At 38.4% G+C, this 18,186-nt stretch overlaps 1 protein-coding gene across 2 annotated transcripts in view; it reads left to right on the forward strand.

Annotated features, from left to right (window-relative positions):
• The window catches only part of SPA17 (sperm autoantigenic protein 17), a 28,825-nt gene that overhangs the window by 390 nt on the left and 10,249 nt on the right, over positions 1–18,186 (forward strand). Inside the window, exons 2-3 of one of the 2 annotated variants that reach the window (XM_036743342.1) lie at positions 3,024–3,121; positions 11,697–11,768. In XM_036743342.1, the coding sequence (XP_036599237.1) occupies positions 3,024–3,121; positions 11,697–11,768 (170 nt within the window). Of the gene's footprint in view, positions 1–3,023; positions 3,122–11,696; positions 11,781–18,186 lie in introns of both variants that reach the window. The other variant, XM_036743341.1, reaches the window with a different exon arrangement.

Below are 18,186 nucleotides of genomic sequence, written 5' to 3' on the forward strand. Positions count from 1 at the left end.
CATTTTACTAATTCTAACCTATTCTTTTTGTCCTTCATAATTGGCCTTTCAAGGACTTACTTAGCAAGATAGGATTTCCAGCACATTCATTCTGCTCCTCGGTTTTCAAACAGTTTATAACTAAAAACCTCCATGAAAGAAATTCCTTGAACTCCCTAACATATCTAAATATTTCTCACTTAAAAATGGAGTGTTCTTTAAAAGAGAATCCTACACCGTTTAAATTAAATGGTGCGTAATTGTGCTTTCCCGGGGTTATTTTGAACAGTCCCACACCAAAAATGATTGCTTTGAAAAGGAAACTGCCCAGCTCTGTAATGGTAGCTATTTTGTTGTTTCATTCCCCATTGTGCCCCCGCCCCTTCCCTCATGTTCTCAAGGCCTTATTCCTGCCCAGAGACAGGGATTTGCCTTTTCAGCCAGTGACTAGTTGAGAAAAAAGGCAAGCAAACATATTTCACTTCACTTTCAGAATACTCTGAGTCATAACCCATTTAAGTTAATAGGGTCATGTACCCAAGACTGCAAGTAATCAAAATAGGCAGCTAGATGGCAAAGTGGATAGAGGACTAGGCCTGAAGTCAGGAAGAGTCGTCTTCCTGAGTTCAGTTGTGGTCTCAGACACTTAATAGCTCTGTGACTGGGCAAGTTCCTTAAGTAGCTTTGCCTCAGTTGCTCATTTGTAAAATAAGGTGTAGGAGGAAATGGCACACCACTCCAGCATCTTTGCTGAGAAATGGGGTTACAAAGAGTTGGTTATAACTGAAAACAACCAAACACCACCACCACAACCACCACCACCCCAGACTGATTGGTAGGAGCTAAAAGTTATAGCCTAATCCTGACTGAGATAAGATCTCTTTTTAAGCTACACCAGTTAAGTGACACTCCTTCAACACTGGGGTAAGGTGATGTTTCAAATGAGTCTCCTTCATTTTAAAGAGAAAGAGAGAATACCTTCTCTGAGACTGGTATAATTCAAGTAGCATCCCTCCCACACGAAACACAGTTCAAATTATTGCCCTTTCCCAGCACTGTTAGGAGCCTCTGCCCAGCCCATTTTTTTCTGTACATCACTGATCATTTCAACATATAATTATTATGACTAAGTCATGGCCTAATAGAGATTTAACTGCCTTTAAATACTTTGATATATTCTCTAGAGAAAAAAACATGAGAAATCCTAGACTTGGGGCTAAGATGTTAAGTATTATGAACAGTAACTTAATTATGTTAATACAACATTAATTTTGTAAGTTAAAGCCATGCAAAAACTTTATTCATTTTGTAATTTTAGAACTCATTAGCCTTCCATTATACAAATATTGAGGCATTATTTCCAGATCACAGTAATTAAAGGAATCCTAGATTAATGGTCTCTAGGTAATAGTCTTCCAACTAATACTACTTAAATACTTCCAGCTTCTACTGATGCAGATCACAGCCCCTCTAGTCCTTAATAGACTGTTTCATGAGTTGCTGTGACTGAAAAGAAATCATCACCTGGTGACCAACACACTGTGGTGATATGCCTCTTTGAATTTAGTTAGACTGGAGCCTTATGCTTTACTGACATGGAATTTCACAACCAAGGGTCACCTCCTCACCATGCTATCATCAGAATAGGGCTTAAGTGGACTAATAAAAGCCCATGTCCACCAAATATAAATTGTCTAGCCCTTTCCACTAACTTGGAAAAAAAATTATTTTTTAAAATGGAGTAAAGAAATAAGTCCTTTCCAGATAAAAGAGAACCTCCTAAATAAAATAAATGGAGAGCCAAATGATCAAAAATGACTGATCTAACAGATTTAACTGATTCAAAATCTAAACTACTTTCTTTCTATGCCCCTTCCTTTTTTTTTCTCCCTTACTTTCATCTCTTCCTATACGCAACTTTCTGCTTGCAACGTTACACTGGAACTCCTAATTGGAGTTCCTAATCTCTCTGGAAAAAAGTATTTTTAGGGTTATTATGTGTTGTGAGGTTATTTATTAGAGGATATTGTATGCTTACGTCCATTTCTTTGCATGTCTTTTGTACTGACCCTGTGATTTCATTGGTATAAAGTGTCCTATGAGGAAATTCCCTCTGCCAGTGTAGACAATACTTAGAGAATTCCCTGGGAATTATTGAGGGAGTAGGTGATTTGCCCAGAGTCAGTCATACAGCCAGTATGTGTAAGAGGCAGGACTTGAATCCAGCTCTTATTGGCTTTGAGAGCAGCTGTCCACCCACTATGTCAACACTGCTTCCCATGGACATTTCCAATGTAATAATAGCAACTTTTACATCATAATTTGCAACATAAATTACTCAAGGGTTTATAGGACCGTATTTTTATCTGTCATATAGAAGAAATTTATGGAAACTTAATAGATATTTAATGGTAATATTAAAAACCAAGATCCCCAATGAGCCATCTTAGGGATCTTTCCCTCTAAATAAAAGTTTTAGCTGAAGCAATATGGAAGGCTTCATCCCTCTTCTTCCTCTTTAGGCATTAACCCAATTATCAATTTCTTTGTATTGATCTTCTTTCTTTTTCATTTTTCATTTATCTTCTGCACCATCTTTCCCCCAGTGTGTAAAATTATTATCTCCCCATCATAACAATATTAGGTGGCACAATAAGGTAGCCAGGTGTGGTGTTAGTAGCCAGTGTGTTTGTTGTACTTAGGTAGACTTGTATTCAAATCCTGCCTGAGATACTAACTATGTGACTGTGGAAAAGTCACCTTAATCCCCCTCCACCTCATTTTGCTTGTCTATAAAGTGGGGTTAATAGTAGTACCTGTCTCAGGTCAAAAGAGGTAACATAAGAAAAGTGCTTTGCAAGCCTTAAAGCACTATATAATGCTAACTATTATTATTATTACTGTAAACAGATACCACTTCTTGCACTAGGCCCTATGCCAATGTGTTTTTGGCTAGCAGTAAAATAACTGTCAAAAGAGTTTGCTTTTGCTGTATTCTGAGTTTATCTGGATACGCCCACAGTAATTCTTAATTTCTTCCCCAGAAACCAATTTTGATCCAGCAGAATGGGGGGCTAAGGTAGATGACCGCTTCTACAACAACCATGCTTTCAAGGTACAACCTGGTGCTACTGAACCGAAGGTCAGTGGTTCTGTCTGCTCTCCTGGCTAAGTCTACATAGATGTGACTAGTTTCTCTCAAGAATTACAAAATGCATCACAGATATCTCATTAAATGAGATATTTTAAATGGATTTTTTTCTGGCAACTTCAACAAGTGTTCATGTGAAATGATGCTACTGAGGCATTATTGTTTTTTCTCCCTTCTGGTGATGGATGTACCTTGCTTATTCCATATTTTGCACACACCCATCCCTTATAAGAACATAACTGGCTTTGTGATTTTAAACAAGTTACTTAGCCTCCTTTGAACCACAGTTCCCTCGCCTGTAAGATGGAAAGTTTAGATGATTTGCAGAATCCTTTCCAGCTTTAGAATTCTCCAATTCTGAGACCACAGACTGGTATTAGGGATGCAAAGCCTGAGATAATGGAATAAAATTTTTCTCTATTTGAAATTAATTAGGCCGTACAAGGATTAGACATGCTACTCTGGTATCCTTAGTATAGTATATCTATCTGAGATGAGTGGTCCATTCACCACTATCCACAGTGCACCTGCAAAATATTAGAACACAAAGAGAAACTAAGCTCAGCATTTTGAAAGCTTTCTCAATGAGCTTGGGAAAATGTCTGCAAAAATCCAAAAGGAATGGTGGGGATTGTTTTAAAGTCTTTATAGTTATCAAGTAGTTTCAGGATCTCTACTTCCTCATTTGAATACAAAGCCTTTTTATAATTGGCCAATGAGTCATTAAGTGTCTGTTGAATGGGCTTCAAAATCAAGTGATGACTTAATATTTCTGTTATTATAAAGAAGGCTTTAAGTACCAAAGGAGATAATATCTTTAAAGGCTCAACACAGTGCCTGGCATATAATAGGCACCTAATAAATACTCATTCTCTCCCTCCATCCCTCCCTCCAAGTATCTTAAGTCAAAAGTGGAAGAAACCCCAGAGGTAATATAGACCAATCCATACCTGAATAAGAATCCCTTTCACAACCTGCCTGACAGGTGATCCTCAGCCTTTTCTTAAAGATTAATAGTGAAAAAAAAAATTAAAAAAAAGATTAATAGTGAGTGGCACTCCATTCCCCGTACACTTTTGAATAATTTTATTTGTTAAAAGGTTCTTCCTCCTGTCAAGCTTCAGTGTGTTTCTCTGTAATTCCCTGTCATTTCTCCTAGTTCTGTCCTCTGTTGCCAGCCAGAAGCACTCTAGTCACTTTTTCACAGAATAGCCTTTAAAATATTTGAATACAGTTTTCATGCCTCTTGCTCCAACCAGGTTTTCCCTTTCCCAGGCTAAATATCTTTATTTTCTTCTACTAGTTAGCATATAGCAAGATCTGAAGGCGCAGGACCATGCTGTTTGCCCTATTTTGGACACTTCCAATCCAATAACATTTATTAAGTGTCTACTACGTAGCAGGATACCATTAGTAAAAAGAAGCCCCTGCTCTCAAGGAGTTTACATTCTGTTAGGGGAGACAGTACATGAAAGGGGGCAGGAAAAGGGAAGACACACCAGGGGATACCCAGCACAGAGGCATCTTATTCGCTAGAGTTGAAACCATGCAGCTCAGCAGATGCAAAGTAGAATGAGTTGAGTTTACTTTCTGGCCCCCTCTATAAAGGAAGGCATTGGGAGGAATTTGCTACTCTGCCCTCCAACCAGAGGGGAGAGAAGGCTGAGGAAGATGATGTCAATGGGTTTGAAGTATGGTAGTGAGTTTAGAAGTGATGAGCTTCTAAATCACTAGTGACTAGAGAAATGCAAATCAAAGCAACTCTTAAGTACCACATCTCTCCTGTCAGATTGGCTAACATGACAAAATAGGAAAATGATAAGAGCTGGAGAGGATGTGGGAAAATTGGAACATTGTTACATTGTTGGTGGAGTTGTGAACTGATCCAGCCATTCTGGAAAGCAATTTGGAACCATGCCCAAAGGGCTATAAAAATGTGCATACCCTTTGACCCAGCAATATCACTTCTAGAGCTGTATTCCCAAAGAGATCACACGGAAAGGGACCAGTATGTACAAAAATATTTATAGCAGCTCTTTTTGTGGTGGCAAAGAATTGGAAATCAAGAGGGTGCCTATCAATTGGGGAATGGCTAAACAAATTGTGGTATATGAATGTAATGGAATACTATTGTGCTATAAGAAATGAGGAGCAGATGGACTTCATTATAACCTGTAAAGGCATATATGAACTGATGCTGCGTGAGGTGAGAAGAACCAGGAGATCATTATACACGATTACAGACACATGGTATCTGTAAGGACTAACTTTGATAGACTTGGCTCTTCTCATCACTGCAAGGTTCAAAGACAGCTCCAAAAGACTCATGATAGAAAAGGCTATGCACATCCATAGAAAGAATTATGGAGTCTGAATGCAGATTGAGGCAAACTATTTGCTCCCTTTTTTTTTTCCTTCTTTTTTGGTTTCATTTCTTCTTTCTCGTGATTCATTCCATTGGTTATAATTCTTCTTTACAACTGGACTATTATGTAAATGAGTTCAATGTGAAGGTATATGTAGAACCTATATAGGATTACATGTGTTCTTGGGGGGAAGGGAGGAGGATAGGGAGGGAGAGAAAATTTGGAACTCAAAAACTTGTGGAACTGAGTGTTGTAAACTAAAAATAAAAAATAAATTTATATAAAAAAAAGAAGTGATGAGCTTATCTTGGGAGGGGCACCTTTGTTCTGTGGAATTGAAACCAGGCAGGGCAGCCCTATTTTGGACACTTACTAACTTATAGTTGTCCTTCCTAAAATAAGGTATCCATAACTGAACACAGCACCCCAGATGTAGTTTTAGGAGAGAGAGCACTCACCTAGTCCTAGACACTGTTATCTTTCTTCATACAACCTAAACTTGTATTACCTTTTTTGGCTGCCATATCACACTGTTGACCAATATTAAGCTTTCAGTCTATTAAAATCTTCAAAAGAACTGCTGTCCAGCTCATATCTCCCCTGTTTTATAATTCTGAAATTGATTTTTTAATTCATACGATTTTTACATTTATCTGTATTAGATTTCATTCATTAGATTCAGCCCAGTGTTCTAGCCTGTCACAATCTTTTTAGATGCTGTCATCAATTCTGTTAACCATCCCTCCTATCTTTGGTAATGTATGCAAATTAAAACAGTAAATACCACTGTAGCAATAAAGGACAGATACCTAAGATGCTCAACTATAGGGACAGGTTTCCATTGAACCATTGAGGACGTTTCTTTGGATCTAGCCCCGTTCATTATTATTGATTCAGTTGGTTGATTGATTGAATGATACCATTCAGCCAGTTCTGAATGCAGCCTTATCATCTCCTAGCACATATCTCCCCATGCTTTTCACAAATATAACAGGAGAAATTCTGTCAAATGCCTTTTTAAAATCTAGGCCACTTTTATCTACAGAATTCTTCTTATCAACTAACCTAGTAGCCCTGACAAAGGAAGTGGGATTTGTCTGGCAACATGTGTTTTGATGAACCTATTCTTGCCCTTTGTAGTCTGCATTTCCTTTTCTAGATATTTACCAACCCTCCCTTTAATCATGCATTATCTAATTTTGCCAGGAATATTATAATCAATACTACCGGCTTGTAGTTTGTACACTATATTCTCTTCTCTTTTTAAAAGAAATCAGAGGGGGCAGCAAGGTGGTGCAGTAACTAGAGCACTGGCCCTGGAGTCAGGAGGACCTGAGTTCAAATCAGGCCTCAGACACTTGACACAGGTACTAGCTGTGTGACCTTGGGCAAGTCACTTAACCCCAATTGCCCTGCCAAAAAACAAAAACGCAAAAAAATCAGAACATTTGCCCTTCTCCAGTTTTGTAATACCCCTTCTGTTCTCCACAATCTTTTTTTTTTAATTAAATTTTATTTCTTTTTTAGTTTCCAAATTCTCTCCTTCCCCCCACTCCTTTCATGAATTGAGAAGACATGAAATTCAAAACCAATTTACAAATATAAAATCACATAAAACAGATTTTTTTATTAGCCATGTTCCGGCGGATTGGGGGAAGCAGGAGAAAAAATATATGCATCATTCCAAAACCTAAATCCATCAGGTCTCTCTCTGGACCTAGCATTTTTCATTATGAGTCCTTTGGAATTGTGATGGGTCATTGTATTGATCACAGTTAACTAAGTCTTTCACAATTAATTTCTTTACAGTATTGCTATTTCTGTGTAAATTATTCTCCCACTTCACTTTCTGTCAGTTCATATAAGTCTTGCTGGGTTTTTCTGAAACTATCCCCTTCATCATTTCTTACAGCACAGTAGTATTCCATCACATATATATACCATAACGTGTTCAGCCATTCCCCAATTGATAGGCATCCCATCCATTTCTAATTCTATGCTATCCGTACAGTCTTTCAAAGGTCAATGAGAATGGTTCAGTAATCACATTTGCTAGTTCTTTCAGTGCCTGAAGATTTAGCTCATCTGGGCCAAATGACTTGAACTCATTAAGGCATTAAGGGCAGCTCTGTGCTCTCTTACTATTTCCTCACATGTATTTTGTTTGAGCTATTTGTCTCCTGTCTGGGAATATATTGTCCTTACAAAGAAAACAGAAGTGTATGGGTTGTGTGTGTGTGTGTGTCCATATATATGAAGTTATCATCCCATCCTCTTTTCCCTAAAATCTATAACATATATTATTATCATTCTCCTATCCCATTTTCTATCTATATAAAGATATGTTTATATCTTTAGCTTTCTTTATCAGTATCATCTCACAATGAGCTCTAGCATTTTTACACTACTCTTATATGATTGTGCCACACTTTTGTGTATTCATACTCTGTTACATACTATTGCCTTCATCTTTGATACATTTTCTTTTTAAAATTTAAGTTAGTTGGTGAGTTTCCTTTTATATCCACATCGGTTTCTATTCTATGAACATCTTCACCTTTTCCTTTTTATTGGAATTGTTTCTCTTAGTATCCTCAGAATTTTTTCAGAACTTCTCTTGGGCTGACTTCTAATGTGGAGTTTTAGTCTCTGTAACCCTACCTATCTTTTTTCTGAACGCTTTGAAATCTGCTCTCCCTAAATCTATGGTGCACATCAAATTATGCCCAGCTTTTCTCTCCTCCATCATAAACTCTATCATGGAACGTTCACTTAGCCCATAATTCCCATCATTTCCACCCCATCAGTTAGTTCCTTCTTATTACTGAGAATCAGAATCAGAATAGAAAAATCCCCTTCACTGCTTCCTATACCCATTTGAAGGATGATCATTAAGGTAAATTAAGAAATGTTAAGCTCCTCTACTTTTGGTAAAGAGAGAGCTCAGGAAGATATCTGCATAATGGATGTAGAGCTGAAAGAGATCTTAGAGTCCACTAAGTACATATCTCCATGTCAGGCTTTTAATCTGTTTTCTGAACTCCTTATATATTTCCTCTTTCTGTTCAAGTGATCTGTAGTATACCTTGAAAACAATATGGCTTCTTCCTTTCCTCACCCAAGTGCATTCTGCCATGCTTTCTTCTATTCTTGGATATCCCCACTTGAGTATATCTTCTTAATATGCAATATTGTTCCACCTTCTCCACCTTTTACACATCATGTTTCTTTTGAGGTAAGATATACCCTTCCAGAGCCACATTCTTATGAATCTCATCCCACCACATCTCAATTAAGCGTATGAAATTATATTTGCCTCAATCCATTGGTCTTTCTAGTACAAAGATGTAGAGGCATCTGAACCATGGGTTTTATTACTCCTTACTTGTATCTTATAAATGTCTGGGTATCTCTACTACTATTCTTCTTGACACATGGTAACTTCTTTCTAAGGACCTAGCTTGATGGATATATTTTGGCTGTTTTCTACCTTCCCCTTCTTTCTCAACTTTTAAGGTCCTTATGATTAGATTTGCTAGACTTCAGACAAGAGCCGTAACTAAGAATTTTTAACCTGGGGCAAAAACATTTCAGGGGAGTGCAACAGTACCAGGAAAAGGACAAGTCAACCCTGTGGTTCAGAACTACTTAGAGAGGAAAGTTATTTTCCCCTTTTCCCACATCCTCTGCTGACTCATGAGACTAAGCCCATGCGTCTCACCTGCCTACCATCTCCCAAGTGCATGACCATAATATCCTTTTCTGGGGTCCACTTTGCCTGCAACCTTCCTGAGGCACAGGCTATTGGAGAGCTACAATGTAATTTAATTCAACAAGCATTTATTAGCTTCTTACTATATGCAAGAAATTGTGCTAGGTAATGGAAATAAATGGCAAAATCACCCTCAAGAAGCTAACATGAGGATTTACATATACATAGATAAGCAAATACAAAGTATTTCAGAAGTGACTGGGAGAAGCGCTAACACCTATTGGTAGTCAGATCAGGAAAGGTCTTGTAATGGAAGTAGCATGTGAGCTGAGCACTGAAGAAGAGAGTACTAGTGATTCTAGGATTCTAAGAGGCTAAATTGAGGTGAGAGAAAATTTCAGACATGAAAGACAGATTTTGTAAAAAGCACAAAGGCAAGAGATAGAATGTCTAAGACATAGTCAGAAAGGTAGGAAGAGAACCTAATGTCTTCCTCAGTAAAAACCAAGGAAAAGAATAGCAACAACAACCAATAAAACACCGCAAGATAGTTAATAATAATAATAATAATAATAATAATAATATCACTGGCATTTATATTACTGTGCTTTAAAGTTTGCAAAGTGCTTTTACATGTTATTTCATTTGATCTTCACAACAGCCCTGTGAAGTAGAGGCTTATTATCATCTCCATTTTACATATGAACAAACTGAGCTAAGAGAGGTCAAGTAACTTGCCCAGAACCACACAGCTAAATTAGTGCCTGAAGTAGGCTTTGAACTCAGGTCTTCCTGACTCCCAATCCAGCACTCTATACGTTCTCTCCATTTATTAACTGATGATTTGCCACTGTTATAATCCAGGTTAATTATTTTACAACTGTGCAACAACAAAAAGAGAAGGAAATAATTTTATTTTTATTAATCTCCAGTAATATTTTAACCCTTTACTTATTACTCTTACCTATATATGTAGTAAAAAAAAGATACGGAAGGTACAGAATATCCAATAGCAATAACAATAAGCCTTTAGACTGTGATAAGCAGTAATAATTTAAGTTGTCACAACAGCCCAGTGCTACACACAAACCCTATTTTACTAATGATGGCGGGGCAGAAATGGCTGTCTCTAGCTCTGTAGGAGTGAGGATGAAAAGAAAAGGCACACACAAGCACTCCTAGACATGCATTGGACCAAAACCACAGTCTACTTCAGGCAAATATATTTTTATCATTTTTTTATTATGTTCCATTTCTGACCAGAAGGTTTCCACTCCTATGTTTTAAATTGGTAATCCATAAATCCACATCCTGTTCTCAGATGCCATCTTTTTAATCAGTTTATTGATCACTTTCCATATCTGTCACTGTCTTTTAAAGTCCTTGCCTCTGATTGGCAGCACTAATTAAAACATATGCCCTGGCCCCAAGGTCTTCAGTTTCATGCTAGGGGTTTTTGGATTCCTCGTGGCAGAATTGTTTGTGCTTATATGAATCACCAGAAGTGGGAAATAGTCATTTGGCCTGGCAAGTCTTGGAAATGATTTCTGGGAAGACGATTGTTGTCATCATGTTGACAGATAGATGCATCAGTTCCCTGCTCAGGGAGTCACGAATCACCAGACTCCTAACAGCATCCCAATTCCTTCTGGGATGACTTTTCCTTAGAAGTTTAGTTCAAGGGACCTATACTTTCTCTGAACCCTTTGAAAACTGCTCTCCTAAAATCTGCCAAGAATGTCAAATTATGCCCAATTTCCTTCACTATTCCAGAGCCCTCCAAATCACTTTCACTTATCCTCCTCTTCCTTCTTCAGCTCAGATCCTTTTCTCCTATATGCAGTTGTCTCCCCCCAGAATCCGAAAGTAACAGTAGTCATTTTTTCTGTGTATAGAAAATTCTTTCATTACTTTATAGTGAAAGGTCTTTTATTTAGCTGTCACTCACAAATTTTGTCGACCATATCAGTTGGACTACATATATATATATATATGTATGTATATATATATATATGTATGTATGTATGTATGTATGTATGTACGTATACACACCTTATACCACTTATAGAACACAGTGGTGTTCAGTTGGTATTTCTCTGAGATTTGAGAACTTCACGTTTTGTGCATGATTTATTATAATGCCATCAGTATGTGATATAAAGTACCATTTTAGTGACCAGTACTACAAAAGAAGCTCCTCATTGGAACCAGACAACAGTCTTCTAAAATGAGAAATTGAAGAATTTTTACTGATTTATCATGTGTGTGTTGCTTATTTATTCCTATTTCACATTTTTATCATTCCTACTCATTCTTTTCTGCCTCAGTTCATTTTAGTTCAACAAGTATCTAACAAGCTGCTATTGTGGTCAAGGTAATGTGCTTTCCTAGACTTTACTCATTTTATATTTTTCTTTGATCTTTATTCTTTAGCAACTTTGGCCATTTTGACTTGAGATCTTACCTACTTGATCTCTGCTTTCTATAGGAGGCACCACCTGAAAAAAGTGCACCTGAAAAAGAACCATCGCAGGAAACAGTGAAAGAGCAGGAAACACAGGTATCATTTGTGGTAGGTGATTATTAATGTCATTCTGGATTTGCCCCAAACAGTATTATTGTTACCCAAGTATATTACCAACATTAATCCTGTGTATTATATTAGCTATTATGGGCAGCTAGGTGGCGCAGTGAATAAAGTTCCAAGCCTGGAGTCAGGAAGACTCATCTTCCTAAATTCAGATATAACCTCAGAGACTTCCTAGCTGTGTGATCCTGGGCAAGTCACTTAACTTTGTTTGCCTCAGTTTCCTCATCTGCAAAATAAACTGGAGAAGGAAATGGCAAACCACTCTAGTATCTTTGCCAAGAAAACCCCAAATGGGATCACAGAGTTAGACATGACTGAAATGATTGAACAAGACAACAAAATTATCTATTATAGTTGTGAGGAATACTTTTCTTTTACAAATTATTAAGCATCAGTGATGATGTAATTAAGATATTGTCAATCACACCTATGTTATGCTTGCTTATGTTTATCCTGTTTTACTCATGTTTTATTTACAGAAAGTTCTGGCCTAAAAGGCCGTAATTAAGAGTTTGAGTTCAGTTTAATAGGCAATAGAAAATCATCATAGGTTGTTAATAGTTATATTATAAAAGCAAAAGTATTCTTATCAGTATGGAAGATGGATTGAGGATGGGTAAGGGAGGAAAAACTTTCAAACAAAGACATCCAAGAGTGGAATGAACTGGTCTGCCTTGTGAGGAGGTAGTGACTAAGCTTTTTGTAAGCAATAAATGTAACTTGTAATTATGATTATTCAAATGTAACCTGCATTGCTACTTGTTCAATATATTGTAGAAGGACTTCCTGATCAGATATGTTTATATGACCTCTGAGCTCCCTTCAAAGTAGGAGATTCTATGATTTGACTTCCCTCCTTCCTCATATTTTCTGAAGCTGAAAGTAATTTTGATCTTGCTAATTTCTAACTTCAGCTTAATTTTTTTGCCCCTAGTGGGCCAGTACCTTTTAGGGATTTTGAAAGTTTCCCTTTAAAGGGCATCAATAAAGGATTGTGGGAAGATGTGTGTGCAATAAGGCAGGAAATTACTTGGCTCTCCCAAATCCTCTACCCAAAAAAAAAACTTAAAATAATGCCTCAAAGTGGATTTTAGAGTGGCAGAAATAATTAAAAGTCAGAATAAAGCAGTAGTCCAGTGTAAGATAACTTGAAAAGAAGTTAGGAAAGATCTGACCTACAGGGTAGTGATCTAGCCCAAAGAGAAGTGCAGATACTATCATGTCAACAAGTAGCAAGCCCTGGGAGCAATTGTGTCAAGGTGGTAACCTTTGCTTTTGGGAACTTTAGCCCAACGAATTGTGTCAGGGTCAGGCATGGGGATCAGGCAACTGATCAAGGCAAAACTGCAGGCCTTCTCCTAGTACTTAAGGCAGGCGATGGGCCAGTTACACAAAGAGGACTGACCCATGTGACTGGTAAGTGCCATGGCAAAGGGCCAGGGGCCCTGCTGGTCACAGAAGAGCATAAGTTCTGGTTTGGGGTCCAGGGCAGAGGGGCAAGCTCAGGTTTGTGGACGCAGGAGAACAGTGGTACATTCCAGACTGCGGGGAGTGAGAGTATTTGTGGTGGCTGTGGTGCTGGGGGCCCTGGTGGTGTTCAAGAGAATAGAGGAGTACTTGAGATGACTCATAGTCCAAGGCATGAGCCAGAAAACCAGTGACCACACTTGGCCTTGGGTCATAAGTACATTGGAAGAACAAAAAAATCAAAGACCCCCTCAGATAGACCTCTGAATACAATAGCACAAAAAACATAAAGCCTCATATATTATCCCACAGCAGCAGAGCCTAACCTTAACATAAAGTTAATAACCAAGAAATAGGCCATTAAAAATGAGTACATCCACAAAAGAACCTGACCAGACATAGTTACTATATGATAGAGATGATCAAGGTTCAAACTCAGAAGACAATGAAGTCAAAACATCTACTTATAAAGCTTCAAAGAAAAATGTAAAATGGACATAAGCCCAAAAAGAGTCCCTGTAAGAGATTTAAAAGGACTTTTTAAAACTAAATAAGAGAGGTAGAGGGGGGAAATGGGAAAAGAAATGAGTAATACAAGAAAATTATGAAAAGAAAGTCAACTAATTGGGAAAAAAAGATCCGAAAACTTACTGAAGAAAATAACTCTTTTAAAAGTAGAATTGGTCAAGGGGAAGCTAATAACTTCATAAGACATCAAGAAATAATAAAACAAAATCAAAATGAAAAAACAGAACATAAAATGCCTCATTGGAAAAATAACTATCCTAGAAAACAGATCAAGGAAAGATAATATATGAATTGTTCGTCTACCTGAAAGTGATAATCCAAAAAAGAGTCTTAAGAACTAGAGGGTAAAATAGAAATTGAAAAAATCCACTCATCAACACCTGAAAAAGATCCCAAAATGAAAACTGACAGGAACATTATAGCTAAGTTTCTTCTTTTTTTTAATTGGTGGGGGGAAAAGGAAGGATGCATTCAATGTTAAATGATTTGCCCAGGGTCACATAGCTAGTAAGTGTCAAGTATCTGAGGCCAGTTTTAACTTGGGTCCTCCTGACTCCAGGACCAGTGGTCTGTCAACTGCACCACTTAGCTGCCCCTATAGCTAAGTTTCAGACTCCCAGGTCAAGGAGAAAATATCATAAGCAACTAAAAAGAAACAATTCAGATATTGCGGAGTTAATGTCAGGATAACACAAGATTTAGCAGCTTCTATATTGAAAGACCAGAGGGCATGGAATGTGATATTCCAAAGAGCAAAGGAGCTGGATTTGCAACCAAGAATAACTTACCCAGCAAAGCTGAATGCAATCTTTAGTTTGTTTTGTTTTGTTTGGTTTGGTTTGGTTTTTGGGTTTTTTTTTTGGCAAGGCAATTGGAGTTAAGTGACTTGCCCAAGGTCACACAGCTAGCAAGTGTCTGAGACCGGATTAGAATGCAGTCTTTCAAGGGAAAAAATAGATATTTAATGAATTTCAAGACGTTCAGACATTCTTGAGGAAAAACCAGAACTGAATGGAAAATTTGACTTACAGATATAAGAATCAGGAGAAACATAGGCAGGTAAACATGAAAGACTAATCATAAGGGATTTGATATGGTTAAACTGTTTACTTATATGGGAAAATTATATTTGTAACTCTTTTTTTTTTTTTTTTTGGCATTTAAAGTTCTTTTTAATCAATTCCAGTCTACCATCCTGGGCTACTCATGCATTAGTCCCTTTTTTTTTTTTTTTTAATGCAATTTATTTATTTAACATATTTGGTTTTCAGCATTGATTTTCACAAGAGTTTGAATTACAAATTTTCTCCCCATTTCTGCCCTCCCCCCCCACTCCAAGATGGCGTATATTCTGGTTGCCCTGTTCCCCAGTCAGCCCTCCCCTCTATCACCCCCCTCCCCTCTCATCCCCTTTTCCCTTCCTTTCTTGTAGGGCAAGATAAATTTCTACGCCCCATTGCCTGTGTATCTTATTTTTTAGTTGCATACATAAAAAAAGTTTTTTTGTTTTTGAACATCTGATTTTAAAACTTTGAGTTCCAAATTCCCTTCCCTCTTCCCTTCCCACCCACCCTCCCTAAGAAGTTGAGCAATTCAACCTAGGCCACACATGTATTATTATGTATAACCCTTCCACAATATTCATGTTGTGAAAGGCTAACTACATTTTGCTCCTTCCCAACCCATCCCGCTTTATTGAATTTTCTTCCTTGACCCTGTCCCCTTTCCAAAGTGTTTGTTTTGATTACCTCCACCCCCATCTGCCCTCCACTCCATCATCCCCCTGCCTTTTATTTTTTTTTTATCTTCCTCCCTCTTCTTTCCTGTGGGGTAAGATACCCAACTGAGTATGTATGGTATTCCCCCTCAGGCCAAATCTGATGAGAGCAAGGTTCATTCATTCACCCCTCACCTGCCCACTCCCCTCCTCTCCTAGAACTGCTTCCTCTTGCCACCTTTATGGGAGATAATCCACCCCATTCTATCTCTCCCTATCTCCCTCTCTCAGTAAGTTACTGTCTCATCCCTTAATTTCATTTTATTTCTTTTAGCTATCTTCCCTTCATCCTCAACTCACCCTGTGTCTGCTCTCTTTCTTTTACATATATATATATATATACACATACATACACATACATACATATACACATAGATACATGCATACATACACATTCACTTATATATATACATAAACATATATATATGCATATATATATGCATATTCCCTTCAACTACCCTAATACTGAGGTCTCATGAATCATACTCATCATCTTTCCATGTAGGAATGTAAACAAAACAGTTCAACTTTAGTAAGTCCCTTGCAATTTCCGTTTCTTGATTACCTTTTCATGCTTCTCTTGATTCTTGTGTTTGAAAGTCAAATTTTCTATTCAGTTCTGGTCTTTTCACTGAGAAAGCTTGAAAGTCCTCCATTTTATTGAAAGTCCATATTTTGCCTTGGAACATGATACTCAGTTTTGCTGGGTAGGTGATTCTAGGTTTTAATCCTAGCTCCATTGACCTCCGGAATATCGCATTCCACGCCCTTCGATCTCTTAATGTAGAAGCTGCCAGGTCTTGGGTTATTCTGATTGGGTTTCCACAATATTCAAATTGTTTCTTTCTGGCTGCTTGCAGTATTTTCTCCTTGATCTGGGAGCTCTGGAATTTGGCAACAATATTCCTAGGAGATTTCTTTTTGGGATCTATTTGTGGAGGCGATCGATGGATTCTTTCAATTTCTATTTTGCCCTGTGGCTCTAGAATATCAGGGCAGTTCTCCTTGATAATTTCCTGAAAGATGGTATCTAGGCTCTTTTTTGATCATGGCTTTCAGGTAGTCCAATAATTTTTAAATTATCTCTCCTGGATCTATTTTCCAGGTCAGTGGTTTTTCCAAGGAGATATTTCACATTGTCTTCCATTTTTTCATTCCTCTGGTTCTGTTTTATAATATCCTGATTTCTCATAAAGTCACTAGCTTCCACTTGCTCCAATCTAATTTTTAAAGTAGTATTTTCTTCAGTGGTCTTTTGGACCTCCTTTTCCATTTGGCTAATTCTGCCTTTCAAGGAATTCTTCTCCTCATTGGCTTTTTGGAGCTCTTTTGCCATTTGAGTTAGTCTATTTTGTAAGGTGTTGTTTTCTTCAGTGTATTTTTCAGTATTTTTTTGGGTCTCCTTTAGCAAGTCATTGACTTGTTTTTCATGGTTTTCTCGCATCCTTCTTATTTCTCTTCCCAATTTTTCCTCTACTTCTCTAACTTGCTTTTCCAAATCCTTTTTGAGTTCTTCTATGGTCTGGGGCCAGTTCATGTTTTTCTTGGAGGCTTTGGTTGTAGGCTCTATGACTTTGCTGTCTTCTTTAGGCTGTATGTTTTGGTCTTCTTTGTCACCAAAGAAAGAATCCAAAGTCTGAGACTGAATCTGGGCGCGTTTTCGCGTCCTGGCCATATTCCCAACCAACTAACTTGACCCTTGAGCTTTTCAGTGGGGTATGACTGCTTGTAGATTACAGAGTTCTATGTTCTACGTTTGGGGGGGAGGTGCCAGCTCTGTCAGAGCCGCACTCCTCCTTCCCCAAGGACCCCCAGTCCAGACTGGGCTCAGATCTTCGGCAGGCTGTGCACCCCTGCTGTGATCCGCCACTTAATTCCCCCCACCAGGTGGGCCTGGAGCCGGAAGTAACAACAGCTGTAGCTGCCCCACCTCCGCTGCCCCCGGGGCTGGAAGCCGAACCGCGAACTCCTTCCACTCCCGCAGCTTTTCCCACTAACCTTCTCCGCAGTCTTTGGTGTTTGTGGGTCGAGGGGTCTGGTAACTGCTCACGTATTCAGGGCGCTAGGGCCCCCTCCGCCCGGCTTCCGGTCTGGATCGTCCACGCCGCTCAGGCTGGGCTCTGCTCCACTCCGTTCCCAGCTCCCAGCTCCCAGCTCCCAGCTCCGTGTGGAATAGAGCTCACCCAGAGACCATCCGGGCTGTCCTGGGCTGGAGCCCTGCTTCCCTCTGCTGTTCTGTGGGTTCTGCCGTTCTAGAATTGGTTCAGAGCCATTTTTATAGGTTTTTGGAGGGACTCGGGTACGGAGCTCACTCTAGTCCGTGCTTACCAGCCGCCATCTTGGCTCCGCCCCCCCATATTTGTAACTCTTAAGAATGTTATCATTTGTGGTGAGTGAAAGATGAAATGACTGAGGAAACAAAAGTTTGATCTTCTGAGCATGTCGTTGTATCAAGCAGTGCATACCAATTTCTCAACAAACCAGGACCAGACCTCCTCAGCTTAGGCCTGGACCCTGCATACAAGAGAAGAAGACTTTTATACATTAAAAACAATCAATTTAAAGAAACAATACAACATTAGGTAATCTGATTTCTAATTGGATGAAAGATTAGGG

The sequence above is a fragment of the Trichosurus vulpecula genome, chromosome 2, assembly GCF_011100635.1.
Source record: "Trichosurus vulpecula isolate mTriVul1 chromosome 2, mTriVul1.pri, whole genome shotgun sequence".
Taxonomy (NCBI): domain Eukaryota; kingdom Metazoa; phylum Chordata; class Mammalia; order Diprotodontia; family Phalangeridae; genus Trichosurus; species Trichosurus vulpecula.